The sequence below is a fragment of the Symphodus melops genome, assembly GCF_947650265.1.
Source record: "Symphodus melops genome assembly, chromosome: 21".
In the NCBI taxonomy this organism is placed as follows: domain Eukaryota; kingdom Metazoa; phylum Chordata; class Actinopteri; order Labriformes; family Labridae; genus Symphodus; species Symphodus melops.
Window position 1 is genome coordinate 8,952,550 of NC_136711.1, and position 23,401 is coordinate 8,975,950.

Consider the following 23,401-nt stretch of genomic DNA (forward strand, 5'->3'; position numbering starts at 1 on the left):
TCTGATGCGACTCTTGCCATTGGTGGGGCTGGTTACTAACCAACACAACTCACTGGACACATGAGAAAGCTCAGCAAACTCGCCAATTCCAAAGAGAATACCTAATCAGATAATGTCATAAGGTGACTGTACGTTTCTGGCATAACATATAACTAACATACGGTTCTGCGTCTCTGTGTGAGCGAAGCTTTTGTTGCGTGTAATGTTGACGTGATAGCGACATGCTAACGCTAACTAGCCTTTTCGTTTGTTATTAGCATTTGTGCTAACGGAGCTGGTAGGCAGCTGGTAAACCTTGTCTCTGTCCTGGAATTATTTGTGCTATAAAATAATTATAGACAACTGTGCTGGCTGTGTACAAAATAGTAAGCTAACTGTGTTATATTAAATTAGTAATGACTAGCACGATAGGTATTTATGATGTAAAATTATTATAAAAGTCGTCTATCAACCGATGCAGATGTCTGATCGTCACGTTAAAGCAACGTTACTCTGATTTTTTTTTTCCCGATAACCTCAAGAACAAAGATGTTAAGCGCCTGTCTTAAAACTGCAGTGTGTGTTATAGTTAATCTTCCGACATTTAAACGAGCTGCTTGCCAGGTGATGTAGGTATCATGTCACAGGTAACCTTGGGAGACTCATACATGTTGTCTCTGCAGCCGAGAGGAAACACAACATCGATGTCAATGATAACTCTGAGGAACCCTCGGCCTGCTTCAACATCTCAGCTCAGATTACGTGATCAGCATCATCCGTAGGCTCACAATGGATAACGAGGTAAGCGAACATCGTTAAATGTAATCACTCATCTGTTCCATCAGAGTGAAAATAATTTTACTTGGTTCACATCTATGAGCTCTACGATTTTCAGAACATTTACTGCAACAGTGCATGCCATATTTACAGCTAAGTCTCAGCTGTCTCTTGTTTGTTTCTACACTCTGCCACTAACAAGCACTCTCTGTTCTTCCTTCCAATTTCTTTGTTTCCCTCCTGCTTGTCAGATGCTGTAGCCTAGTTCATTTGAGTAAGCTCTTTGACAATTCTTCTCTCAATCTTGCATGATAGTTTAGAAACACTGTAATGGCTGAATGTGACTGTAAAGCAGACAGATGCTCCTCTTCTTTTCTAATGTATAAGCTGGCTTAGAGTGAAAAACAAACCAGTTTTACACATAGACCGTCAAGAATGAAGGAATTGTTGATGTCACTTTTCATTTTAATCGTGTTAGTCATGGCTTAACAGAATGGATATGTATTCTGAATTGATTTTTTGAAAGGGCTGCAATGTATGTATAATACCACAAAACATACATGACTGCACAATGTAATAGCTCTTGTTTTATTAACTCGTTTGTGCCTAACAAGTAAAAACCTACATTTGAGAAAACATTGACTCATCAAAGTTACAAATATTCCACAGGAAACTTGACCCAACCTTAGTCAGAAGTTTTGTCAGAACATTTTGTCGTGATCACTCTCCGCCAACTTAATTCTGAATTGGAAGCTACAGGCCTTTAGAGTAAACAAATGATCATCAGTGTTTAGAAATCATCATGAAGTCATGTCCATAAAAAAAAAAGCAAGCCTACACAGATGGATGCCTCTTTTCCAACATATTTTTATGCTCGTTCACTGACTCAATGTTATTGCTCATTGCATGCTCTGTGGTGGTTCTTCATGGGCTAAAGACTGGAGGAGAAGTTTGTTTACATTCATTCTGTGATGAACATAATGAAGTGGATTTTTAATCTTTTGTGAATAATGTTGTTGCTCTCTAATTCACCTAAGAACTGAGAGACAATCAGACAAAGTTCAATTCATACAGTTAAACATTTTGTGCACCCAAAATCAATTGATTAATGTAGAACCATGACCTGGGATTCCAGCGTCCATCAGTGATAGAGTGGGACACTAACACAAGACGTGGACATCATCCTGAGGGAACCCTAAAATCACTGATGGCAAACTTGTCTTCCATGTCCCAGTGTCTATCTGAAAATGAAATAATAAAAAAACCCTCATCTACTTTGAATGAGCCTGAGTAGAGGAATAAACTCCTTCTGTATCTGTTCACTAGAAACCCTCAATTAGAACATATTGGTAAAGAAACTACGCAGCATAAACAACTATGTCAATGAGTTATATATGTGATGTAAGCAGAGCAGAATACTTCAGTGTAGCTTTTGCCTGCAGATTTGCAGTTATGTGTAAAAATAAAATCATTTTTGAGTAAAATGAAGATCCAGAATGTCTACAGGTTTGAATTGACCCCCAGGGACAAATAAGGAATTTTGAATCGAATGATTATTGCAATGCAGCGCGGTTAATTGAACTCCTAATGTTAGGTCAGATATATGTCTGTTTCTCGTTTGTGAATCAGTACCATCTTCATGAATCACAGTTCCTTTGGACCCAGAGCTGGTGAAGAAGCAGTCATAATCATTGTTCAAAGCCGTTCTATTTTACATTTTATTTCTTGCTTTAAATTCTTCTGGAAGCCCTCGAGGTTGAATTTGGCTGAATTTAAGTATTGGCTGGTGGTGGAGGAGGAGGGATGGATTTACTTCTGGGCAGGGGAAGCGGTGGGGTTGATACACTTGGTGGGGACTGTGGGGGGGGGGAAGAGATGGGAGATCTTCTGGGGAGAGGACGTGGAGGGGTACCTCCTCCCTGGGCTGGAGGTGGAGGGCCTGAGCTCTGGTCTGGTGGATGGAGAGGCGGGAGGGAGCCAGAGTGGGGCAGCGGAGGTGGTGGAGTTGAGGTGTTTGGTTGGGATGGAGAGGGGTCAGAGATGGGAGATCTTCTGGGTAGAGGACGTGGAGGGGTACCTCCTCCCTGGGCTGGAGGAGGAGGGGCTGAGCTCTGGTGTGGGGGTGGGGGAGCCAGGGTAGAAACAAGGGGAGGCGGGGGAGTTGACATGCCTGGTTGGGAGGAAGGCGTTGTTGTTATTGAGGATAGAGTAGGTTGAGAGGCACCTCGCCCCCAAACTGCTGGAGGGGGAGGAGGACGGCTTGAGCTATGGTGTGGTTGTGGGGGGCGAGGGTCACCTTTGGGAGGGGGGGGAGGAGCTTGTCTGCGTAGCTCTTTTTTGACAGCTTCTACACCTCCTTTCTCCTCAATGAAGTCGTAGATGACCTTTGAGGTTTCCTTGTCCTTCAGCTGAGCCTCAGAGAAGCCGCACATGTCAAACAAGTTCTTCAGTTCCGGGTCCAAAGTATTCAAATCAAAGCCTGTGTTTGGATCCCAGCTTACACGCTCACTGGGCTGGAAGTTGCTGGCCATCTTGTTCTTTCCTTTGCCTTTTATTTATCCGTTCCGAAAAAAGCGAAAACAAAATGTTGTTTACCTGAGAGTTGGTCTGGTAACCCTACGCGTTGCTGATCTCTGTGAACTTGTCAACTTTGGTCAGGAAAGTTGTTTGGCCATTAGAAAAATCATCAGAAGCAGCTGATCCTTACACGTAACCAAGCTGTGTTGACCTGCAGATGTACCAAAGAACAATGATCAGTTTGTGTTTAAGAAGGAACACCTATATCACAGTCATAAAATGTACAACTTTTTTTGTTGGACTTTAACCAGCACACAGTATTGTAGCTCAGCTCAGCTTATACAGATAACATGAGTGTATTTGCAGGTAAAGTACCACTAGCATTAATGATTCTGACAGATAGCAAAGAAAAACTACAATAAATCTGTATTCTGGGACAAAAGTGAATTTCCCCCCGGGGACAAATAAAGTTTATTTTGTAATTGAAAGTGACTTTCGTGATGGCTGTGTCTGTACAACAGGAAATACAGGACGCATCTTTTGCATACCATACTGCATATGTAATGCATTCACATGAAATGAAACTGTGACTAATTAAATGTCAGAAGTTCATCGATATCTTGAGATAAAAACATCAATTCAACTAGTTTTAATTTCCTATGAATTTTAAACCTTTTTTTACACGTGTAATGTTGTTATATAACAATTCTATACAGATTTACCCAGCAGCTAAACAACTCAGGTAGGTATTAGTACTTGGTAGAACACATAACACATTGACAGCACTTCAGTGTTAGCCTATTAGCCGTTCGAAAAACAGATTAGCCGTTCTAACTAGATATGAGATTGTTACTTACGGACATATCGTCTCCGAGGCTTAAAGGTTAGGACATCACTGAACTGCACACTGTAGAGGGAGTAAATGAAACCAAAACTGAGGGTGAAAAATCTAACAAAACAAACACAAGGGGGTGGAATAAACCAGTAGCATTAGTGTAATAATACAATAGAATAATTAAGAATGAATAAACATTGATGTGCACAAATAAGACTTTTTGTCTGACAAGGTCATCTCATGTCAATAAGACCTCTCCACATCAGCATGATGTAAAAGTATTTCAACCATAATTCACTGCTGAACAGACAAAGTTGGATTTAGCTGATGCAGGTGTGTGTGTGTGTGTGTGTGTGTGTCTGTGTGTCTGTGTGTGTGTGTGTGTGTGTGTGTCTGTATGTGTGTGTGTGTGTGTGTGTGTGTGTGTGTGTGTGTGTGTGTGTGTCTGTATGTGTGTGTGTGTGTGTGTGTGTGTGTGTGTACGTGTACTTTTGCTTGTGTTCTTGAAGGAGAGTCCGATGTGCCAAGGGGAGAAGCTTCCTCCTGCTGTAGATGACACTCTGGATGAATATTTAATCGCCCTCCAGCACAAAAACAGGTGAATGGTGAGCATGGGCTGCTTGTCCACTCAGGTCGAATGACAGAGAGGAGACGCACAACTTTTTATTGCCGCTTAATAACAGCAAAGATTTCTTTATTTGTATAAAGAAACTGGAGTATAAAGTGTGTTCTTGAGGATTTAATTCATTTCTGTCCAGGTTGTCAACAGTTTTCTTTACTCCCCAGGATCCTAAAGCGCCTTAAAGTCAAAGACCCCAAGGAGATTGAGTTGGAACAGCTTGAGCAAGGTTTTTCGATTTATTTAAATGGAGCCAATGCTGAAGCCAGTAGGAAGCAGCCCAAGAGCTCCAACCAGAGGTCTGTCTCTTCCTCACATGCTCGGAAGCCTGCGCGTACAGCAGGTACGCTGCTGCAAGACCAAAATAAACCTACACACTTAAAAGTCAAAACTCTTATGTAAGACCTCATCATTCTTTTATCCCTCGGATGTGCAGGGGAAACGTTGATCTTGAATATTCAGTTATTTTTACACTTAAATTGAGGCTCCACTTCATACCCTTCAGTGCTGCTTCTGTCATCTCCAGACCATATGGAGGACCAGCTAATAGCCAACACTCCTCAGCTTGTATCGTGCATGGCATGATCTCATGCCCAGTCCTCAGTGAATAAATGATAGTGACAGTTGTAGCTGGCAGCCAGTTCTTAGTTCTTCCTCTCTCTGTGTGCTGTAGACCATCTGCGTATGTGCCAGTGTGTTCCTTCTCCTCTGAGGCAGCGGTCCGCTGCAAGCTGCTCACACTCTTTTCTGTGCTGTTACTCATCGGCAGATGTCTGTAGAAGCGCCCACCAGCTAACTGAAGACAGCCGTTATCTGGAGCAGACCCACAGGAAGAGGAGCCACACTGCCCCAGGAAAGGTCCAAAGGAGAGAATGGGTGCAGGTAGAGGCTTTAAATGCTGCTGATTTTTCTGTGTGATTAATGTATGTCTTCATATGAAAGTAAAGTACACACATTGAACATTTCCTCGTTTGTCTTTTGTGGCAGGATTCTGTCAGAATTCGAACAGAAGAAGGAACAAGTTTGAGAATCTCCCCAGAAAAACACTACTCTGAGGATTTCGAGCCCTTTGAAAGCATAGACATGGAGGTAGAGTGAAGTCATAACAATGCCTCCTAAGCCTGTGTGTGGGTGTTTGTTTTTTTTGTATTTTTTTACGGGGAGGGGCTGTGTGTCAGATGCAGCTGTCTGTACTACTTAGCATCTCTCCATCTCTGCCATTTCCACTCCATCCAATCACCTTGTTTCACACAGAGTTCCAGTCTGCACTCTACTCGTAGTCCCTGCTCCCCGAGGGACGTCTCCAAGGTGTCACGCCCCTTCAGCTCCAGGCCTGAGAGCCAAGGAGGACCGGCAAACCAGGAGCACAGTGAGAAGGTGCTACTCAACCTTGAGGAAGTTAAGGTAAGGAGAAGGAGAAATGTGCACCGTGCTCTGTTTTATTATCTGTTATGGATGCATGAGATGTAGTGAATTATCTCGGTTTTGTTTTATGACACTTTTTTTTTTAATCATGACTGCACAAATCAAGAGAACAGTTAAACTGTCAGCATGGATGTGTGCGTGTTTGCTCCTTGGAGTGCTCAGACCGCTGACTGTGTGCACGGATGTGTACATGAACGCGGACATTTGTGCACTAGGTCCTGCGGAGGAGCTTGGAGGTTAGCATGCGGAGGAGCAACCGCGGCTCAGCGGGGGAGGAGTCAGACGAGGAGTGGGTGGAGGAGCACATTGAGAGGGAGGAGAGCACTGAGAGTCTGGACGAGCTGGGACTGCCTCTCTCGTCTTCCAAGTCGTCCTCCAACCCTCGGCCGTCTCGGTCCAGCAGCGATCTTGACTCAGCAAACCTCATTGTCCTCGACTTTGGGCCCTCACCCAAAGGTAGGCTTTGGCTTCTTTCATATGTGAATTTGTTATTGATTTTTAGGGGGAGTTCCATTCTCCTTTCAGTATGCTTCATCAGCACAGACATGCTTACATGGAGGCTAAGAGGCAAGGTGTTTGCCTATCTGTGCACACCTAAAATATGAGCTACCTGATGGGATATAGAAAAACTTAAGGCCTTTTATGGATGCAAACTAACACTGTGTTCCCACTCTAACACTTTCCCTCTGTGTCATTTTCTCCACATGACAGGTCGTAAGATTGAGCGCTCTCTGTCAGCAAAAAGGAAAGAAAGCATCGACCCTTTTATACCCACCAAGCCTGTGTTAGTGAAGAGCAAGACATTAGATAGGCCACCTTCCAAAGACAGCTGGGATGGTCAGAGTAAGTCTTTCAACATTTTTCAATTGAAATCAGTGCTAATCTTAGATTTAGATCAGCAAGCTCAAAGATTTCAAGCATATGGTGTGCAGTGTTTCCTCAAAGCCCTCCGCCTTAACTACCATTAAAATAGTGAAAAGCATCCTCCTGCGTCTCTTTGTGAGATTCAACAGTAGCTGTGGTTGCTCCTTTAGCTCTGACCCCCGGGCTACACTCAAACTAGAATTTAAAACCCAACTTTTTACCATTACATCTCACGTCTGACTAAAATCTAAAATTCATTGTTAGTAATGTAACAGCCTGCTGTAGTCTGTAGCTGGAGACTTCGACAAACTCAGTTCCAGAGCGCTGTGTGATTAGTTACTATAACAACATGCCTTCTCATGGGCTTCACTATCGGTCTGGTAACAATTACTGTTGTTAAAATGATCCAGCTTCTCATACTACAGTCAGTTGTGCTCAGATAAATTTTTTTGCTAAAGGGCCGAGGAGTCGAGTGGAGAGACCTCTGTCAGCAGCCAAAAAGGCTTCGGTTGAGGAGCGGGACCCAGAGGACATGGCATGCAGGGTTCGGCAAGCCATCCAGAGAGAGAACGACCCCATGCAGAGTTTGGACCTCTTTAGTCGAAACACGGTATGTCAGACCAGGAGTTACCTCCACTTAACCGTGGACATCCTTATTTGAAAGCATTTATCTTTACAGCTGTTACATGCTAATTCAAAGAACATTCACGTGTGTCTCTAAGGTGTTTCGAGTCGAGCGCAAGTTCATCAGTTTTGTCTGAATTTCGTAGCTGCTCGTTCTGGTCTTCACGTCCTTAAGGCATGATTTGAGTTTACGAGTTAGCCCTATCTTGCCCCATTGATAGATATAACAATAACAATGAAAACCTTAGAGGAACAAAGGGAGGCAAATAGATCTGGTTGGTGCCCCCGAGCCGTGTGGAACTCTGTCCCTGACTTTGGCTGACTCATCGATAACAACGGAGATTAGTCTGGTAAATCGGGTTTACAATGGTTTCAGTCTGTGTAACAAGATGTGACCGTTTCTTTAAAGAAGTGGAATATTAGGATAGATATTTGTTATATTTAGCTTATGTGTCTGGAGGTTGAGTCACAGCTTCTTGAAAGGACTGTGGTAAGTAGTATAGACCATTTTAATTCTGCTTTCCTCTCTGTTGTTGAGAGTCAGGCCTCTCACACACCAGAGCTCCAGAGCTGCTTGGGGTTCAGTGCTTTGCTCAAGGGCACCTGGTCAGTGCTAGAATTGGCCACCCATTGGCCCTACAGATTGATAAGGGTTGATAAGGGTTGTCCATTTTTATTAAAGAAGTGCTGACTAAGCTGAGGAGACAGGTTGAGGATTTTGATTTAAGGAAGGGAGAACAGTTTGTCAGGTTTTGAACCTTGTTCTAAGGTTCTTGTGTCAAAGGGCTAAAATCAGTACCAGTTAATGGTAGGAGGTTACAAGTGCTGTAACGACATCAAGGTTTGTTTTTTCTTCTATTAGAAAAAAGTAGCAGACTTCCTTAGTGTTTCAGAGAGCCTTCCCATATTTTTTTATTTTCTATTTGCTTATACAACTATACTGTCATGAATTTGTCTCCCATGTAAGCTTTTATATGTTTTGTTTTTTTATCCAGGGCAGGGGACACCAGATGATGAATGGCATGTTGCGCCACAACAGCCACGACAAAGATGAGAACAGTGTCACCATGGCAATGAACAGAATCACACTCATGGGACCAAGGTATGCTGATAGATTATGGCTCTGAATCACACTGAACCTGCATGTATGTTCTGACTTCTGAGTGACAGAGGGAGAGCTGTTCTTGTCATAGTAATGATGGACAGCTGTGCATCCTGCAGTGTCAGAATAATACAATAAAAGTGTTTAGAAGAGACTAGAAATGTAAGGTGTCGACGCCCTTTGACCTTGAGAGACATTATGTCAGCGGGATTGTGCTCGGCCATCAATCAACATTAATGGCTGAAGGTCAGGGACAAAATGACCAAACACCAGATCTCATGGAGTTATCCTTCTGTTCAGAGAACAACAGAGGCTGCTGAATGCCTTGGAGAAACTTGAAGCATCACCCAGCAACAACATATCGCAGAGTGTCAAAACAGATCCTAACAAGCAGCCGGTGAGTCAGTGACAGTGTCTCGCACTTGAGAAGGAATTATCCCAATACTGCTGAGTGTGACAGAGACACACACACACACTCACACACACTGAGGCACTTGTGAATGTTTCCGGTTGTCGTTGCAGAGACGGCAGTCTTCGATCGAGGTCACCCCTGCATTATATGTTACCATGGAGATCCTGTCAAACTGGGGGAACGCTCTGCAGGTCGGGCTGACTGAGTTGCAGTTTTTCTGCCTCAGAAACAAGAGGCTGTATGTCTCGCCTCACGACCTGGACATCCGGAACGCCGACTACCCCGGGAATCTGGGGTCACTTGTCAATGGAAAGATGAAGGTCAGTGTCAGCTGCCTGCTTCTGGAATAACGCTTGAAGATCTGCCATGAACATTAAAACTAGCTCTATATGACCTGGATTTAGTGTTCCTGTTTCCATCATGTTTGAATGGATCAAAGTGAAAGTACCATGTTTGTCATAGTAGGACGAAAAACATTATGGCTCAGTTTCTCTTTCAGAGTCCCAGTAGGTAGTGCCTTTGATCAAGTGAGCACTTTGATAAGACCCTGACCCTTTTCAAACCTAGATGGGATTTAGCCATCAATCATGTTACTATTTTTAATCATGCTTTGTACCTGTCTGCGGAGCACTATTTATATGAACAAAGCATTGACACATTTATTTTTTTTCCCTCTCCTGTACTGGCAGACCACCAAAGAGCGTCACATGTGGGCGTGTGCGTTCCACCCTCCCATCCAGCTGTACTTCATCATTAGGAACACAGAGCGCTCGCCTGACTTTGGAATATCTCGCATCCAAATCTGGAACTACAACAGAAGCCTAAATGTATGTGCTTTTTTAAAAAAAAAAATCATGCTTCACTTCCATAACATGTAAGCTTCTCGATTTAACTCGTCATTTGTCCCCCCCTTTAAGGTACAACGTGATCATGTTTGCTGTCTGTGGCACTAGAACTCATAAATCCAGCATGCTTCTGTGTTGTCACTATACTGAGTACAAGTGCAGAGGCGTGATTATGTCAGGGGCGTGGTTTGCGTGAGCAGTGGTTGGCTGAGCTGCCAGTCAGACTGTCTAAATGTGGAACAACGAGAGATTAGTTTCAAAGGATTAGCGTTTAGGGTAAACGTGGGCTTCTGCCTCTCAGCCTTATTGCTGTTTATACACACAACGACCCCCACTTTATCTCTTCTCTATATTACTTTAACGTCTAGAATGACTTGATGTCTTCTTGATCCTGGAAGGTAAGGAGCTGGAGTTTGTTTTCACCTTGGATAAAGTGGTTTACTGCCTTGAAGAGCGCACAGATTTGAGCTGTGCTTGAGCCATTTCTTGGAGGCAGCCATGTCTGTTAGAGCTCTGATTACTATTAGCTTAGATAGGACCTACTTTACATGTATGGACTGAGTGTGTTAAGGTTTGCAGCTTGTGTTAAGCTTGAATGAGAATGATGTTCTTCACTGTACAATGACAACATAGTATAAAATGCTAAATACTATCATGTGGTATCATTTAAAAGTAAATCCTGTGTTTGATTTATTTGCACTTCCTGTCCATTTTTAAAAGTGAAATAAGGATATTTGTAAATCTTTGTTAATTCTACATTTTCTAGGATCTTGATATTGGGGCCCGACACATTAAACTGTACCTGAACAGCACATTGGTGTTTGAAGGCGAGCTTGAGAAGGGCTGCGGCAACCAGGTTTTTGACTACAGCACCACAATTGACCTCAAGGATTTCCAGGCCTCAGACTCCCTATATTCCAGCCCTGTGTCTTCAGGGCACAGTCTACGAGAGGCCAGCCCCCAGCGCCATGAGGACAAGAAGGGTGTGGAGGTCAGCAGCATCCAGAGACACCCAAATTCCAATCAACAGTCCTCAGGTACAGCAGGCCAGGCTATGATAGACATGCAGGAGAAATCACACACACCTCTACCGCCAATCAGTCCTTCCTCTTCAGCTCGCCACTCCTCCACACAGAGAAGGACTTTTGATCTGTCGGAGGAGCCCCTTTCTCTCAGGCATCAGTTGGAGCCGCCTGCACCCATGGAGCAGACTGTTACCACCCAGCCATCATCCACACGGGTTGCCCCCCAGTGGCTGCAGCCCCTGAACCGAGGCGCTCCTGAGGGCTGTGAGGCCAGCAGGGAGAAGCCGCGGTGGCTGGTGCCCCAACACTCCGCCGAGCCCAAAACTCCATCCTCCCCGTCCTCTTCAATGCTCCCAGAGCTGCCGTGTAACCCGGCTCGAGTGTGTAGAGGGACGGAGAGGACAACAAACGGCGGTCAGTGGAAGACTAACTCTGTGGACCTGAGCTGTGACCTGCTGGAGGAGCTTGGAGAGCAGAAGCCCGACAGACCAATCAGCGGACGCAGGAGCTCTGTTCGAAACACAGCAAGTGTCAGACCGACAGAAGAGCAGCACCTCAGAGCTACTGCACAGACGAACACAGGTAGGAAAGGCTGCTACCTTCACCAGTTATTATACCATAGTCTGAGAAATCTGATTCTGATTGGCTGCAGGTTGCCATCTAATTCTTCGCAATGTACATCCATGAAGAATTCAGTTCAGTAACCATAGCAATAAGGAAGCAACCAAAGCCTCCATCCATCTGGATGAGTAAGTACACATTAGTGCAGTGCAACTTGTCGTGATTTTTTGTTATCGTGGAATGACCCTTCACAAGAAAAACATTGTGAAAGCCTGATTACATTTCAATGAATAAAACACTTTTAAGGTAGTCGAGCATGGCTCTCTCCCTCTGCTGCGGTACACTATGGCTGCCCAAATATATTACCCGATCTTGATTTGGTTTATCCAAAAAAAATTATTGCATGCAAGAGAATAAGAGCGAGTCAGAAGTCTTCTGACTGTACGTCCCTCCGGTAAATGCAGCAATCGTTTTTTGATGCGCGTCAGATGCGTCGTCATCACCAGCTGAAACAAAAGGAGGAACCACTGATGTGATAACAGTAAAGGGAGTTAAAACTTTTATAATGGGAGTAATGTACTTCAGCGAAATAAGCCGAGAAATAAAAACACACAATTCAAGAAGCTACAGAATGAGGCAGGTGAGTCATGCTGCTGTGTGTGTGTTAGTAAGAGAAGAGAAGAGGAACAAAGTTCAGGTGAGCAGATCAGAAACTAAAATAAGTCAAATAATAAAACAATATGTGTATAACATATAAATAAGTAACCCAATCTAGTAAAACACAGGTTGTCTCAGCCGATATGAAACCCAGCTTACCTGTTTTTCATGTATGTCAGTTCCATTCAATATTATTGACTTCTTAGAGAGTGTATTGTTAACCAGTGTATTGTTAGCTTTCTTGCTCATAGCTGGGCCTCAGTGCTCTATGAGCTGCACCGTGGACTAGAAGTGCAAGAAGTGCAAGTCATTAGCACTAACTGAAAGCATACGTTTGTGTGTTCTTCAGAGGAGCCGATGTCACTGGTGAGCGCCGGCAGGAGACAGAACACTTCTCGCTCTCAGCTGCACAGTCAACAGGACGACACCCTCATGGAGTCCTGGGACTCCCTCAGTAAGTTCAACCAATGCCAGCGTGGACGCATCTCCAACATGGGCTTTGAAGGGGACATCTTTGATGAGTTCCTCCAGCGGCAGGGACGCGGCCCACCCACAGTCCCTGTTCACCCCTCCACTGCACCCAGGAGCCCAGTCACCTCCATTATGAATCAGGGGGCCCTATGTGAAAACCCAGACGATGATCCATCCATGGAGCGGGAGGACGAGTTTGAGATTCCGGTGCTGCCACACGGCCAAAGGCTGATCATTAACATCCTCTCCACGTGGGGCGACCGCCACTACGTCGGCCTCAACGGCCTTGAGGTTTTCAGTTCCAGCGGAGAGCCACTACAGCCTGCTCACATCCGTGCGGACCCTCCAGACATCAACATCCTCCCTGCGTACGGCAAAGACCCACGTGTTGTCACCAACTTGATCAACGGGGTTAATCGTACGCAGGATGACATGCACCTTTGGCTCGCACCCTTCACCCCTGGTCGAAACCACACCGTCTTCCTTGACTTTGGAGCGCCCTACCAGGTGGCCATGATCCGAGTGTGGAACTACAACAAGTCCCGCATTCACTCCTTCAGAGGGGTCAAGGAGGTGGAAATGCTGCTGGATGGACGCACCATCTTTAGGGGCGAGATCGCCAAGGCCTCTGGGACCCTGTCAGGAGGTAGTCAAACAAAACGTCCTCAAACCTCGTTGTTTTCCATCGTGTGTCTTATTTCCTCACTTTGCCATGATTTCAGGGCTGGACCAGTTCGGCGACACCATCCTGTTCACCACTGACGATGACATCCTCGAGGCAATGTCTCGTTACGACGAAACCTTTCTGAGTGAAGGCGAGGGTCCAGAGGGTGTGGTGTGTGAGGAGGAGCTGCAGAGGCCGCGTACCGCTGACGGAGAGGGAGAGGAAAGACCCTTCACACAGGCCGGTTTCAGAGAAGAAGACCTCCAGGTAAGATCAGGACTCGCCAGCAGTAGATGAAGGCTTTTGTGGAAGTGTTAAGAAGGTTGTTTTTTTTTCGATAATGGGCTTATTAATTTAAGTACAACATGAAAGCATGGAACAGTTCTGACATCAATCTTTTCACTTGTTCGTTTAGCTCAAACTCCAACTCAACCCCTCAGTGAGCCAGTCTGAGGAGAACGTGGAGCTTCATCCTGGGATGTACACTGGAAAGTGTAAGTAGATATTTAGCCTCCTCTCAGCAGTTGTACTCTTGTTTTGTGAAACCTACAGCCACTCTCTCCCTCCACTGCAGGCCTTAGACTAGAGTTGGTGCTGACCTGGGGGGACTCTCACTACATGGGCCTGACAGGACTGGAGGTGGTGGGGAAGGATGGAGAGAGTTTACCTTTAGACCTCAGCATGATGGCTGCCTCCCCCAGAGACCTCAACGACCTGTCTGAGTACGGACACGACCTGCGAACACTTGATAAGTATGTCTGACCCTGAAAGCTCTGTCAGAATGCGTCACTTCTTTTTGAATAACCTTAATTACACCATCCATATAAATGTCTTCATCCTCTTCCTCCCAAAAAAATCATAAATCCAAATTTAAAAAGTTCTTGTGTCTGCTTTTGTTACCCAGGCTTATAGATAGCCACAATATAACCACTGATGACCAGCACATGTGGCTGATCCCTTTCTCCTATGGAGAGCCCCACGTCTTAAACATGACATTTACCAAGACCCAGACCATCGCAGGACTCCGCATCTGGAACTACAACAAGTCCCCTGAGGACTCGTACAGAGGGGTGAGACACTCAGTGACGGCCCAAACTATTCTACTTCATTAGGACGCACTTGTAGAAACAATAGGCTGGCAACTTCTCTTGGTATTTCCTTAGCGACTTTTTGATCACTTCACTGAATCTCCTCGATGTTAACGAGTGGTCAGTACAAGAGAACAATACAAGTTCTCTTTAAATAATGAAAAAAAATAATATGAAGCTTTCGACTGGAAGATTTGACATCAATAAAATGTTCTATGTAGGGTACTGTAACCTACACATGAAACACATTTTGAGAAATCGACATCTTTTCTTCAGGTGAAGTTGGTTCACGTGTTCGTGGACGATGTCGCCATCTCTCCGCCTGAGGGCTTCCTGATTCGGAAAGGACCAGGCAACTGTCACTTTGACTTTGCTCAGGAAATCCTCTTCATAGATTTCCTCCACAAGCCCACTGCCAACAAGGGTTCAGAGGACTACCACAGGTCGGCGCCACACATTGAGTGAACTCTGATTTCATGAGAACTTTTCACTGATTGATTTTACTCACGATAATGTCGATGTCTCTATTTCTACTATTTGTACCTCTATTTCTACAGAGGCAGCTCGAAGAAACAGGAGCAGGCCAGTATGGATTATGAAGCTCCCATCATGCCTTGTGGCTGTATCCTTCAAACATGGATTGAACACATATATAGCAGATGTGTCAATAAATTATGGTGATTATGTTTGTGTTTAGATGTTTTTAAGATTAAAAGCTTTGTTTAGATTCTCTCCTTGTGCTGTAGTCACTCGAGAGCACTACTTCTAATGCTAATAACATATCACTGACTGGTTACAGTTGCATTTTGGATTACAAAAAAAAGTTATATTAATCATTTGAGTTTTCTGGGATATTTGGGAGAATTCTCCGCCCAAATATGGAGTTTAGACACTGAAATGAAACGATGAAGGATGTAGTGTAGCTTTTTGTAGTTCATAAGGATTGACCCGAGCTGCTGGTCGTATGCACTCGATAGCCGACGATATCCTGACCTGCCTGTTAAATAATGCACCTCTCAGAAGGGGACTGTCCCTGTCAGACAGAAAAGGGGGGGGGTCTTTGTAAGTGAAAAACGACACGAAAGTAGCGGACGAAGCAACAGAGTCCGCTATACAATGCTATGATGGGAATGTTTGCCTTTATATCAATGCTATGTGTACTTTTACGCACTCTTACCGTTAATGCACTGCGCACCAGTCACAGGATATAAATATCACCACCCTCTCCTACTCACATGAGGTGAATTCTTCTGACAATATCCTGCTGTGTTCTCACATCAGCTCACTTGGACTTGCTGTGGGAAAAAATTCTACGGGCCTGCAGCAGAAACTCCGGGTGAAGTCTCATGCTGTTTTTTATTCGCACATACAGCTCCTCGTGGGAATATCAGGAGATGTGAAAGCCCTGTTGGATAAAGCCTTTGTCTGATGTATGCGATGTTGTTTAGCCCTTGACCTCCACCGTCAGTCATCTTCCAGCTGCAGCTGTTAACAACCTGGGGAGACCCGTACTACATCGGCCTCAACGGCCTCGAGTTTTACGACCAGAACCACGAGAAGATCAACCTCAGTGAAAACAGTATCCTTTCCTCAAGTATCGGCCCCGTCACATCTATCGTCACTATTTTGAAGATATCCCAATCATCTTTCACTTGAGGAGTCTGTATTAAGATAAGCAACAAAAAAGGATTTTGATTATGATTTCAAAGTCACTAATTATGTTGTGACTGAAGTTGCTAATAGAATTTGTATTCAGCCACAAATGTTTTCATTTAAATACAGTGATTGACCTGTGCTGTAAAAAATACATTTTATCTTGTATGCGTTTCTTTCTGTTCCTCAACCTTCCGTCCACCAGACATCGCTGCTTTTCCTGACAGCGTAAACGTGCTGGACAATGTGAGCGGTGACGTGAGGACTCCGGATAAATTAATCGATGGCACCAACAGCACCCACGATGGAAGGCATATGTGGTTGGCCCCGGTGCTTCCTGGACTGGTGAGGATGTAAAGAGACAATCAGTGACCACAGTGCAATCCATTCAGCGTTTCAGTGAAGACACTGTTCGAGTACATGTCTCAACGCATGGCTTGTTTCCTCACAGGTGAACCGTGTGTACGTCATCTTTGATCAGCCTGTCACGGTGTCCATGATCAAACTGTGGAACTACTCAAAGACACCACACAGGGGAGTGAAGGAGTTCGGGGTAAGCAGACGCCACTTGTAGAGGTTGCATTTGTCACACTGGTCACAGCTTCCACTCTGACCCTAAGGCATCTTCACTGAGAAATAAAAAAAATACATCTCTTGTAAAATAAAAAAACGTGTGTGTGTGTGTGTGTGTGTGTGTGCACAGCTGCTGGTGGACGACCTCCTGGTGTATAACGGCATCCTGGTCCTGGACTGTGTGTGCCAGGTGGCACGAGGCATTCTGCCCACCTGTGATCCAGTGGTGCCCTATCACACCATCCTGTTCTCAGACAACGCCTACATTGCACACAGGGAGAGGAACACAGTCATCAGGTAACCTGGAAGTTTTACCAGCCGCATACAGCGATCAGCCGTAACATTGTGAGCAGCTTTGGGACCTAAAGCGCGCCAATACAACACTTCTAATATTCATTTGTTTCAGTTTTTTGTTGACATGGTCCAGTAGGTGATGATTCTACTTTGCATTTATAACTGAAGTTGTAGTGACTGCTGGTAGTGTGCTTGACTGCATTATATTGAGAAGTGTTCTTAATACCTTGATCTCCTTATTCATGTTAATGGAGTGGGAAGAATCAAAGGAATAATCTTTCCACAGTATATAATGCACTCCAGTACACCATCACCCACCATGACTTCATACAATGAGTTAATATCAGATAGAACTATCACTCTCCTCACCAGGTCAGAAGAAACTGAAAATACATGAATCTCTTAGAAGTAGATTTGAATGTAGAACTTTTGTATCTGATTGCAGTCATTTGCACAGATTGTCAAAATGTCTTGTCTGATCGCTCTTTGTGATTATTTAGTTTTATAGTTGTTGGGAGAAAAGTAACTTAAAAAAATGTAACAACACTTAATTCAACAGTGTGCAAAATGTATGTTTTGACAAAATGTATGTTTTGACAAAAATGAACTTTTTTCATGATTGACATTTTAAACACCACAATGCATAACTTTGCTTTATGCCACTTCCAAACACGATTTTAATTTCTACCAAACAGATTTATTGGGAAATACTTCATCTTAGTCTAAAATGTGGATGTTATAATTATGCAAAAAGAATTGGGTGCTGCCACTTGTTTGAGTTTTAAAGTGGGTCACTGCGGTCATGAGTCTGGAAACAAATTGATTGACTGTAGTGATATTCAGCCTAAGTGTCTGAAAGTAGTGACTTTTCATAAACGGAGATATGCTCTCCTCCATCTCAGCCCCCACGGCAGCAGACACCGCCAACAGTGAGTAACAGAGCTTCTGTCAGCACCTCCCTGTGGTCGATCCCTGAACTGAAGATTCCTCCAGTGCCCTCAAATGTCTTACTCAGTCATCCCTCTCCCTGCTGCTCTCACACTTTACTTGTGATGTACCATTCCTCCATCCTCTCTCTCTCTCTCTCTCTCTCTCTCTCTCTCTCTCTCTCTCTCTCTCTCTCTCTCTCTCTCCTTCATCCCTAGTCTCAAGGCCTGGACCTGCCGCCTTCAAGCTTTGTTATCAGCCCGACCTCCACGTTGTGCCATTCCCTCTGCTTATTCTCCTTTAGAATGACAAATCAACTCACCCGTGCTGTGTCTTTGTTTTTTTTTTTGCTTTCAGTAATTATGTGGAGGATCAGGATGTAAAGATGACCAATGAGAACCAGATAGTCCACCATAACAAGAAGAAGCAGACGGCAGATCCAGGTAAAAAAACAAACTCAAAATATAGCATTGTGGTGTTTAAAATGTCAATCATCTTTTTGACAGTAAAATAAAAGTTGAGTAATATTTTAAAGGCCTATTTGTTGACTAATCTTTATTCTGCTATGATGCAGCTCTTCGGCCTAAAACCTGCATGACTGATGGTGGGAAACATGGAAAGAGGAGGTACTGATGGGCAAACCGACAGAACTTTTTTGTGATTGACTTTTGAAAACCTCCCAAAATGATGGTCAACCCTGAAGAGGACAGAGCTCGTATGGATAACGCCGGGTTTGAGCACACACTCCATACAATATGTCAACATGTGAGAACATGTATTATCCTCCCACAGTGCCAGGATAACCCTGTGAGGCTGCATTAAATCGGCCTAATTATCGTGCCTAGTGATAAACACTATATCTGTGGCTGCTAATTGTGAATTTGTGCTGCATATTTAATGCTGCTTGTGGCGTGCAAATAATAGAAGAAGAAAAAAGCTCTTGGGCCACATGTCCACACTCTCACAGCCTATAGGATCAGCTCTCTGCCTAATGGAGATGAAAACTGACTAACACTCCCACCACTGCACCGCCCAGTCACAATGCTATGCAGATACTCATTTAAATGGTTGATTATTTATATGTTGGCTAATATATTTCAAAGCCAAATGTTTGTTTTCTCCAGTGAGGTTTACACCTGTAGGAGATTTCTACTTGTGGCTAAAGTGGTGCACTTATAGTAAAAAAGAAAACAGTACAGTGGTCAGATTTTTGTGCGTTTCAAATTTAAATGAAAGAAATTAATGAAACACTCGATTCTTCAACATATATTTGGCTTCACAAAATTATGTCATTTGTTTTTTTCTGCTTTGCATCAGGTAGAAAAAACAAACACATGTGTTTGCAATCCAAGTGACCTTTATTGAAGTTGCTATGAAAGGTAGGCAAACATTTCTTGAGCCAGTAAAGCAGTTTTAGTCTTTTATTTTGAAAAACCAAAACCACAGTGTAGTTTGCTGGCTTAGATCTTGAGTAGATTCAGTAACTGGCAACTTCTCATATGCAATATACTATAACCTTACCTCAAATTGAGAAGAATGATTGATACAAAGGGATTCCTCTAATTCTATCTTCACTATTATACTCGGTGTTGTACTCTTCATTTGTTCAACATTTACTGTTCTGACTTGTTGCATGGAAATCTCCTCAGCAGTTATCATCTTTGATTGATTTCAGTTTTTACTGCTGCTTTTTTGAGCCCCAATATGAACTACTTCATACTCCTTACTGATGATGGGAGTTACCTGTAAATAAAATGCAGTTTTATGTATTTAAGTTCAGTGTTGCACCACATCAACAGTCATGACTCTGGTGGTGGCTTTTTTGTTGGTGCAACATAATATTTAATTATTTTTCTAATTCTGATTAAACATGTATATTTGTTGTAGGTTTGTTTAAATGAATAAAATGTAAAAAATGTTTTGTTTTGTTTTACATCCGTAGTTCCTTTTTTTTAATAGGATAAAAAAAACAGAGGACAATTGAGTTACTTTCACATCTGAGATACTTTATTTCAGACTCTGCAGTGCATGTCATGGTATATATGGAAGGAATGACCATTCAGATAACAGAGCATCAGTAGTTAAAAGGCAGTGATGGAGCTATATCATCTACCACCATTTATACATTCAGCTGAAAAGATTGCAGTCCTAGATTTTCCCTGGGAAGGTCCCCTCTTCTCTCTGGTCGTCCCATTTCTGGACCTAAAGGGTCAGAGTTTCAGAAGAAAACTTAGCCCTGTTTAAATTCATACAGAGCTGGAAATGACATTTTTATGTGGGGCTGTGAGGGATTTGGAGTAGATCTCTAATTTTGGCTTGGGGCTCTCGATTTTGTTTTGATTCTCAGGAAAGAGCAGAGAGTCACAGGAATGCAAGGGATGAAGTTGTTGACCCCGGCTAAACAAACTCAGCCAACATCCAGAGACAGTATCATGTAGGATCAACCGTTTCCTTTAAACCTCCCTGTGTGTTGTTTTAATTCAGTTAGTTCTCTGATTAAAAATAAAAACAATAAGATGTAAAGTTGTTTTGTTACCCAGGACATGGGGCAGAGTGACTTGTAGACCCGTTTGTACCAGTCACAAGGGGCTGTGTCCACTCCTTTAGCGTCCAGAGCTTTCTGGCATCTGTGATAGTCTGTCAATAGAGAAAGAACAATAAAAAATGAACATGGCCTTGATTCAGGTTTAAAGGAGCCACTTCAACAAGTGTCCAGCTGGACGGTAAGGGATCAACATGTATAAAGCACTCAGAAGAGCTGTGATAGGTTGTTACTGCAATTCATCATTTCTATAAATACTGTTTCATAGTTATAGATAGATAGATACACACACATACATACATACATACATACATACATACATACATACATATGTATATGACTCATACATTTGATTCTATAAATACTGTTTCATAGTTATAGATAGATAGATACATACATATGTATATGACTCATACGTTTGATTCTATAAATACTGTTTCATAGACAAATATCTGGACCCCCAACTCACTGTTTTGACCTTGATATAGTCTTACCCAGGTAATTGGACCAGCAGTTCCTGGTCTGGTTCTGGTTGGGGAATCTGGCGTCAAAGGGAGCAGTGCGATAGTTCTTCAGTTTAGTCTGAATGTCCTCAGCCATTTTCACCTCTGTTAAAGAGAAAATCATCAATTGATACTGGAAAGAAAAAGGCTTACTCTGTTGCCAAGTAAAACAACCCCGTTATGTGCCACACAGTTCCGGATCAATGTCCATGTCTGCCCATGTAGCACATGTGTGCAGATAACATGTAGTCTACTATGTTTTCATGGTATTTAGGATCAGTGGAACATGCTGCACAGCGGCTCCTGGACGCGACTATTTTGGGGAGATGGATGCCGCATGCGGCACCGCGAGGATTTCTCTAGAAATGGAGATCTTTCAGCACAAGCAGCATATCTAAACTGAGACATGAGTTGTCGACAATCAAACATGCGACTAATAAAAGCAACATTGCTGCAAAAAAAAGACAAAATATAGAAATAGCAATTTCAAACAATACTGGCAGATCATTTGTTGTTGTTATAAATAAACTTGTCGATATCTTTGTAGACTATGCCTCAATTTCCTCAAAAAAACATGACCCGGTTTCTGTTTCTCTTTTACAAACAGGTGCATGGCAACATGGTTATTGTTCTGACCGCAAAAAGAAAAGAAAAGAATAAAGGCTACCATAGTTTAATAATAATAATAATAATAAGTCGTTATAGATATAGAAATCTAACGCAAAACAATAAGTTATCTTTTTTAGAGGCTGCAATCGAGTAGGCTATTCAAATTATAAAACCTATATTATTTGATACCATTAGAAATGTTTCAAATAGAAAAACCGTATAAGATATAAGAGTAGACTTTACCTCTGTAGCAGTTTCTGGCTCGAACTCTCTGTGACTTTTATACCGGACGGTGAAAGTGTCTCGTTCCCCTGATAAGGACTGTGCGCTCCGCCCGCGCGCCTGACGCTCAAGGCTACAGCAGCCGTGCAGAGTTATCATAATGGTATGGCGGACGCAGGTCACATTGAAATGATAGACAGACACACACACACACACACACACGGTCTCGAGGCTCAGAATACCTACACAGATACAGTATGTGTGAGCACTCATAGCAGCTGGGATGAACTGAAGAGACAAAGGAACAGAATGGATTTGTTTAATAGTAAAACATTCTTTAATGCAGCCCTGAACCCTACTTTTCCTCTAGATGCGGAAGTACACCACCTTTTAGGATGATGGTTAATCATTTACAGATGTTGGCGTGAAATACTTTAGCTATCAGGTATTATGTTTAATAGGAAGGGATCAGTGCCTTTTATCATTCCAGTTAAAGACAATCTAACGGACGGCTGGCAGAGCTCGGTCCGTCCAACCCATAGACTGTAAAAATAACCCAGGAACTTTGTCTAGGAATCGGTCATGTGAGGGCGCTGCAATGATCCGGTTCATGAACCTTATAAAATGTAATCAACACTTGTAGGCAATTTGTGTCTTCTTAAGCACACTTAGGCTAGAGGAAATTGGACTGCTTCGGGAGATTTGACTATTATTAAGCTATACCTTATCAGATATTGAGCTGATTTTTTTTTTTGAATTAATGGGATTAAGAAAAAATATATACATATATCTTCATCATTACCCTATATCAGCTTTCCCTCCCTTCAAAAGTCTCACCCAACTCCTCTCCCTGCTGGGTACTGCTACTATCGTTTCATTTTCCCGTCTTGATATCAACATCACGGGTTCATAAAGTCAGTAGGCTGTCAGCAGTGGTGCGTCGTGGTTAATGTACGACTCGCTCCAATGATGTCAGTATAAACTGGAAAAACTCCAGCTCCGTGTGAGACGTGACTGACTCCAGGACGTGCATGGTCAAACTGACAGGTGGCGCTGCCTGCGCTCCATGCAGCGCGCATGGCTGCTGCTGCTCATGTGCCATGCCTATGTGTACATTGAAACACAGGGGGGCAGAAAAGATTAGAATTCAAACTATTGATTAGGACAGAACTCGGGTTAATGTAAAACAAAAAAGCCAAGATTTGTAGGAATAATGTGATTTTCTTTAAAAAAAAAAAAAGAAAAAGAAAAGAAAGAAAAAAAGCCAACTCTGTTGTAGAATAATTGTACTCAGTTATTGAAAAATATTGAGATTTTATTCTTGTTGTTTTAAGCATTATTATTTATATTTCCTTGGATCCTTTTCATATTCATGTAAAACACATTCGGTTATCTTGGTGTGTGAAATTAGCATTTTAAACGGCCTTACATTGTCTAAAGAGTATTCTATACAATGAGATACATTCCACAGTTTCACTCATTAGATTTATGTGTTGCAAACAAGCAACCAGCATTAGATGGACTATCCACTTATTTTGCAGGCTTGGTGTCTTGAATTGTCATTGAAGACACATCACACATGATTCTTAAATTCTTGGCTTCCCTTTCAATGC

At 43.0% G+C, this 23,401-nt stretch overlaps 2 protein-coding genes across 3 annotated transcripts; one reads left to right on the forward strand and one right to left on the reverse strand.

Moving 5' to 3' along the window:
- Positions 1 to 6: 6 nt before the first annotated feature.
- On the forward strand, positions 7 to 19,830 carry katnip (katanin interacting protein). Of its 2 annotated transcripts, none has more exons than XM_079333875.1 (28): positions 7 to 122; positions 663 to 780; positions 4,618 to 4,706; positions 4,895 to 5,070; positions 5,497 to 5,609; positions 5,715 to 5,816; positions 5,982 to 6,131; positions 6,368 to 6,608; positions 6,864 to 6,995; positions 7,475 to 7,626; positions 8,636 to 8,742; positions 9,043 to 9,139; positions 9,265 to 9,474; positions 9,844 to 9,981; positions 10,766 to 11,606; positions 12,592 to 13,359; positions 13,436 to 13,644; positions 13,793 to 13,871; positions 13,952 to 14,129; positions 14,282 to 14,447; positions 14,742 to 14,908; positions 15,023 to 15,087; positions 15,934 to 16,044; positions 16,324 to 16,463; positions 16,570 to 16,671; positions 16,822 to 16,988; positions 18,270 to 18,355; positions 18,487 to 19,830. In XM_079333875.1, the coding sequence occupies exons 2-28, from the start codon at positions 769 to 771 to the stop codon at positions 18,543 to 18,545; spliced, it is 4,857 nt and encodes a 1,618-aa protein (XP_079190001.1). In that variant the 5' UTR covers positions 7 to 122; positions 663 to 768; the 3' UTR covers positions 18,546 to 19,830. The 2 variants fall into 2 exon arrangements, with proteins under 2 accessions (XP_079190001.1, XP_079190000.1); XM_079333874.1 differs by having other exon boundaries at positions 4,895 to 5,069; positions 5,493 to 5,609.
- A 73-nt stretch (positions 19,831 to 19,903) lies between these two features.
- cox6b1 (cytochrome c oxidase subunit 6B1) lies at positions 19,904 to 21,939 on the reverse strand. Its single transcript, XM_079333896.1, has 4 exons — positions 21,810 to 21,939; positions 20,949 to 21,062; positions 20,449 to 20,549; positions 19,904 to 20,114 (listed from the first exon to the last, which is right to left on the reverse strand). The coding sequence occupies exons 2-4, from the start codon at positions 21,052 to 21,054 to the stop codon at positions 20,061 to 20,063; spliced, it is 261 nt and encodes an 86-aa protein (XP_079190022.1). The 5' UTR covers positions 21,055 to 21,062; positions 21,810 to 21,939; the 3' UTR covers positions 19,904 to 20,060.
- Positions 21,940 to 23,401: the final 1,462 nt, after the last annotated feature.

Coding starts and splice junctions, on each gene's coding strand:
- katnip (XM_079333874.1), top strand. Junction 5,817..5,981: donor TTGAAAGCATAGACATGGAG/GTAGAGTGAAGT, acceptor TGTTTCACACAG/AGTTCCAGTCTGCACTCTAC. Junction 9,140..9,264: donor CAGATCCTAACAAGCAGCCG/GTGAGTCAGTGA, acceptor TTGTCGTTGCAG/AGACGGCAGTCTTCGATCGA.
- cox6b1 (XM_079333896.1), bottom strand. CDS start 21,054: ATGGCTGAGGACATTCAGACTAAACTGAAGAACTATCGCACTGCTCCC. Junction 20,550..20,948: donor CTGCTGGTCCAATTACCTGG/GTAAGACTATAT, acceptor CTCTATTGACAG/ACTATCACAGATGCCAGAAA. Junction 20,115..20,448: donor CACTCTGCCCCATGTCCTGG/GTAACAAAACAA, acceptor CTGACCCTTTAG/GTCCAGAAATGGGACGACCA.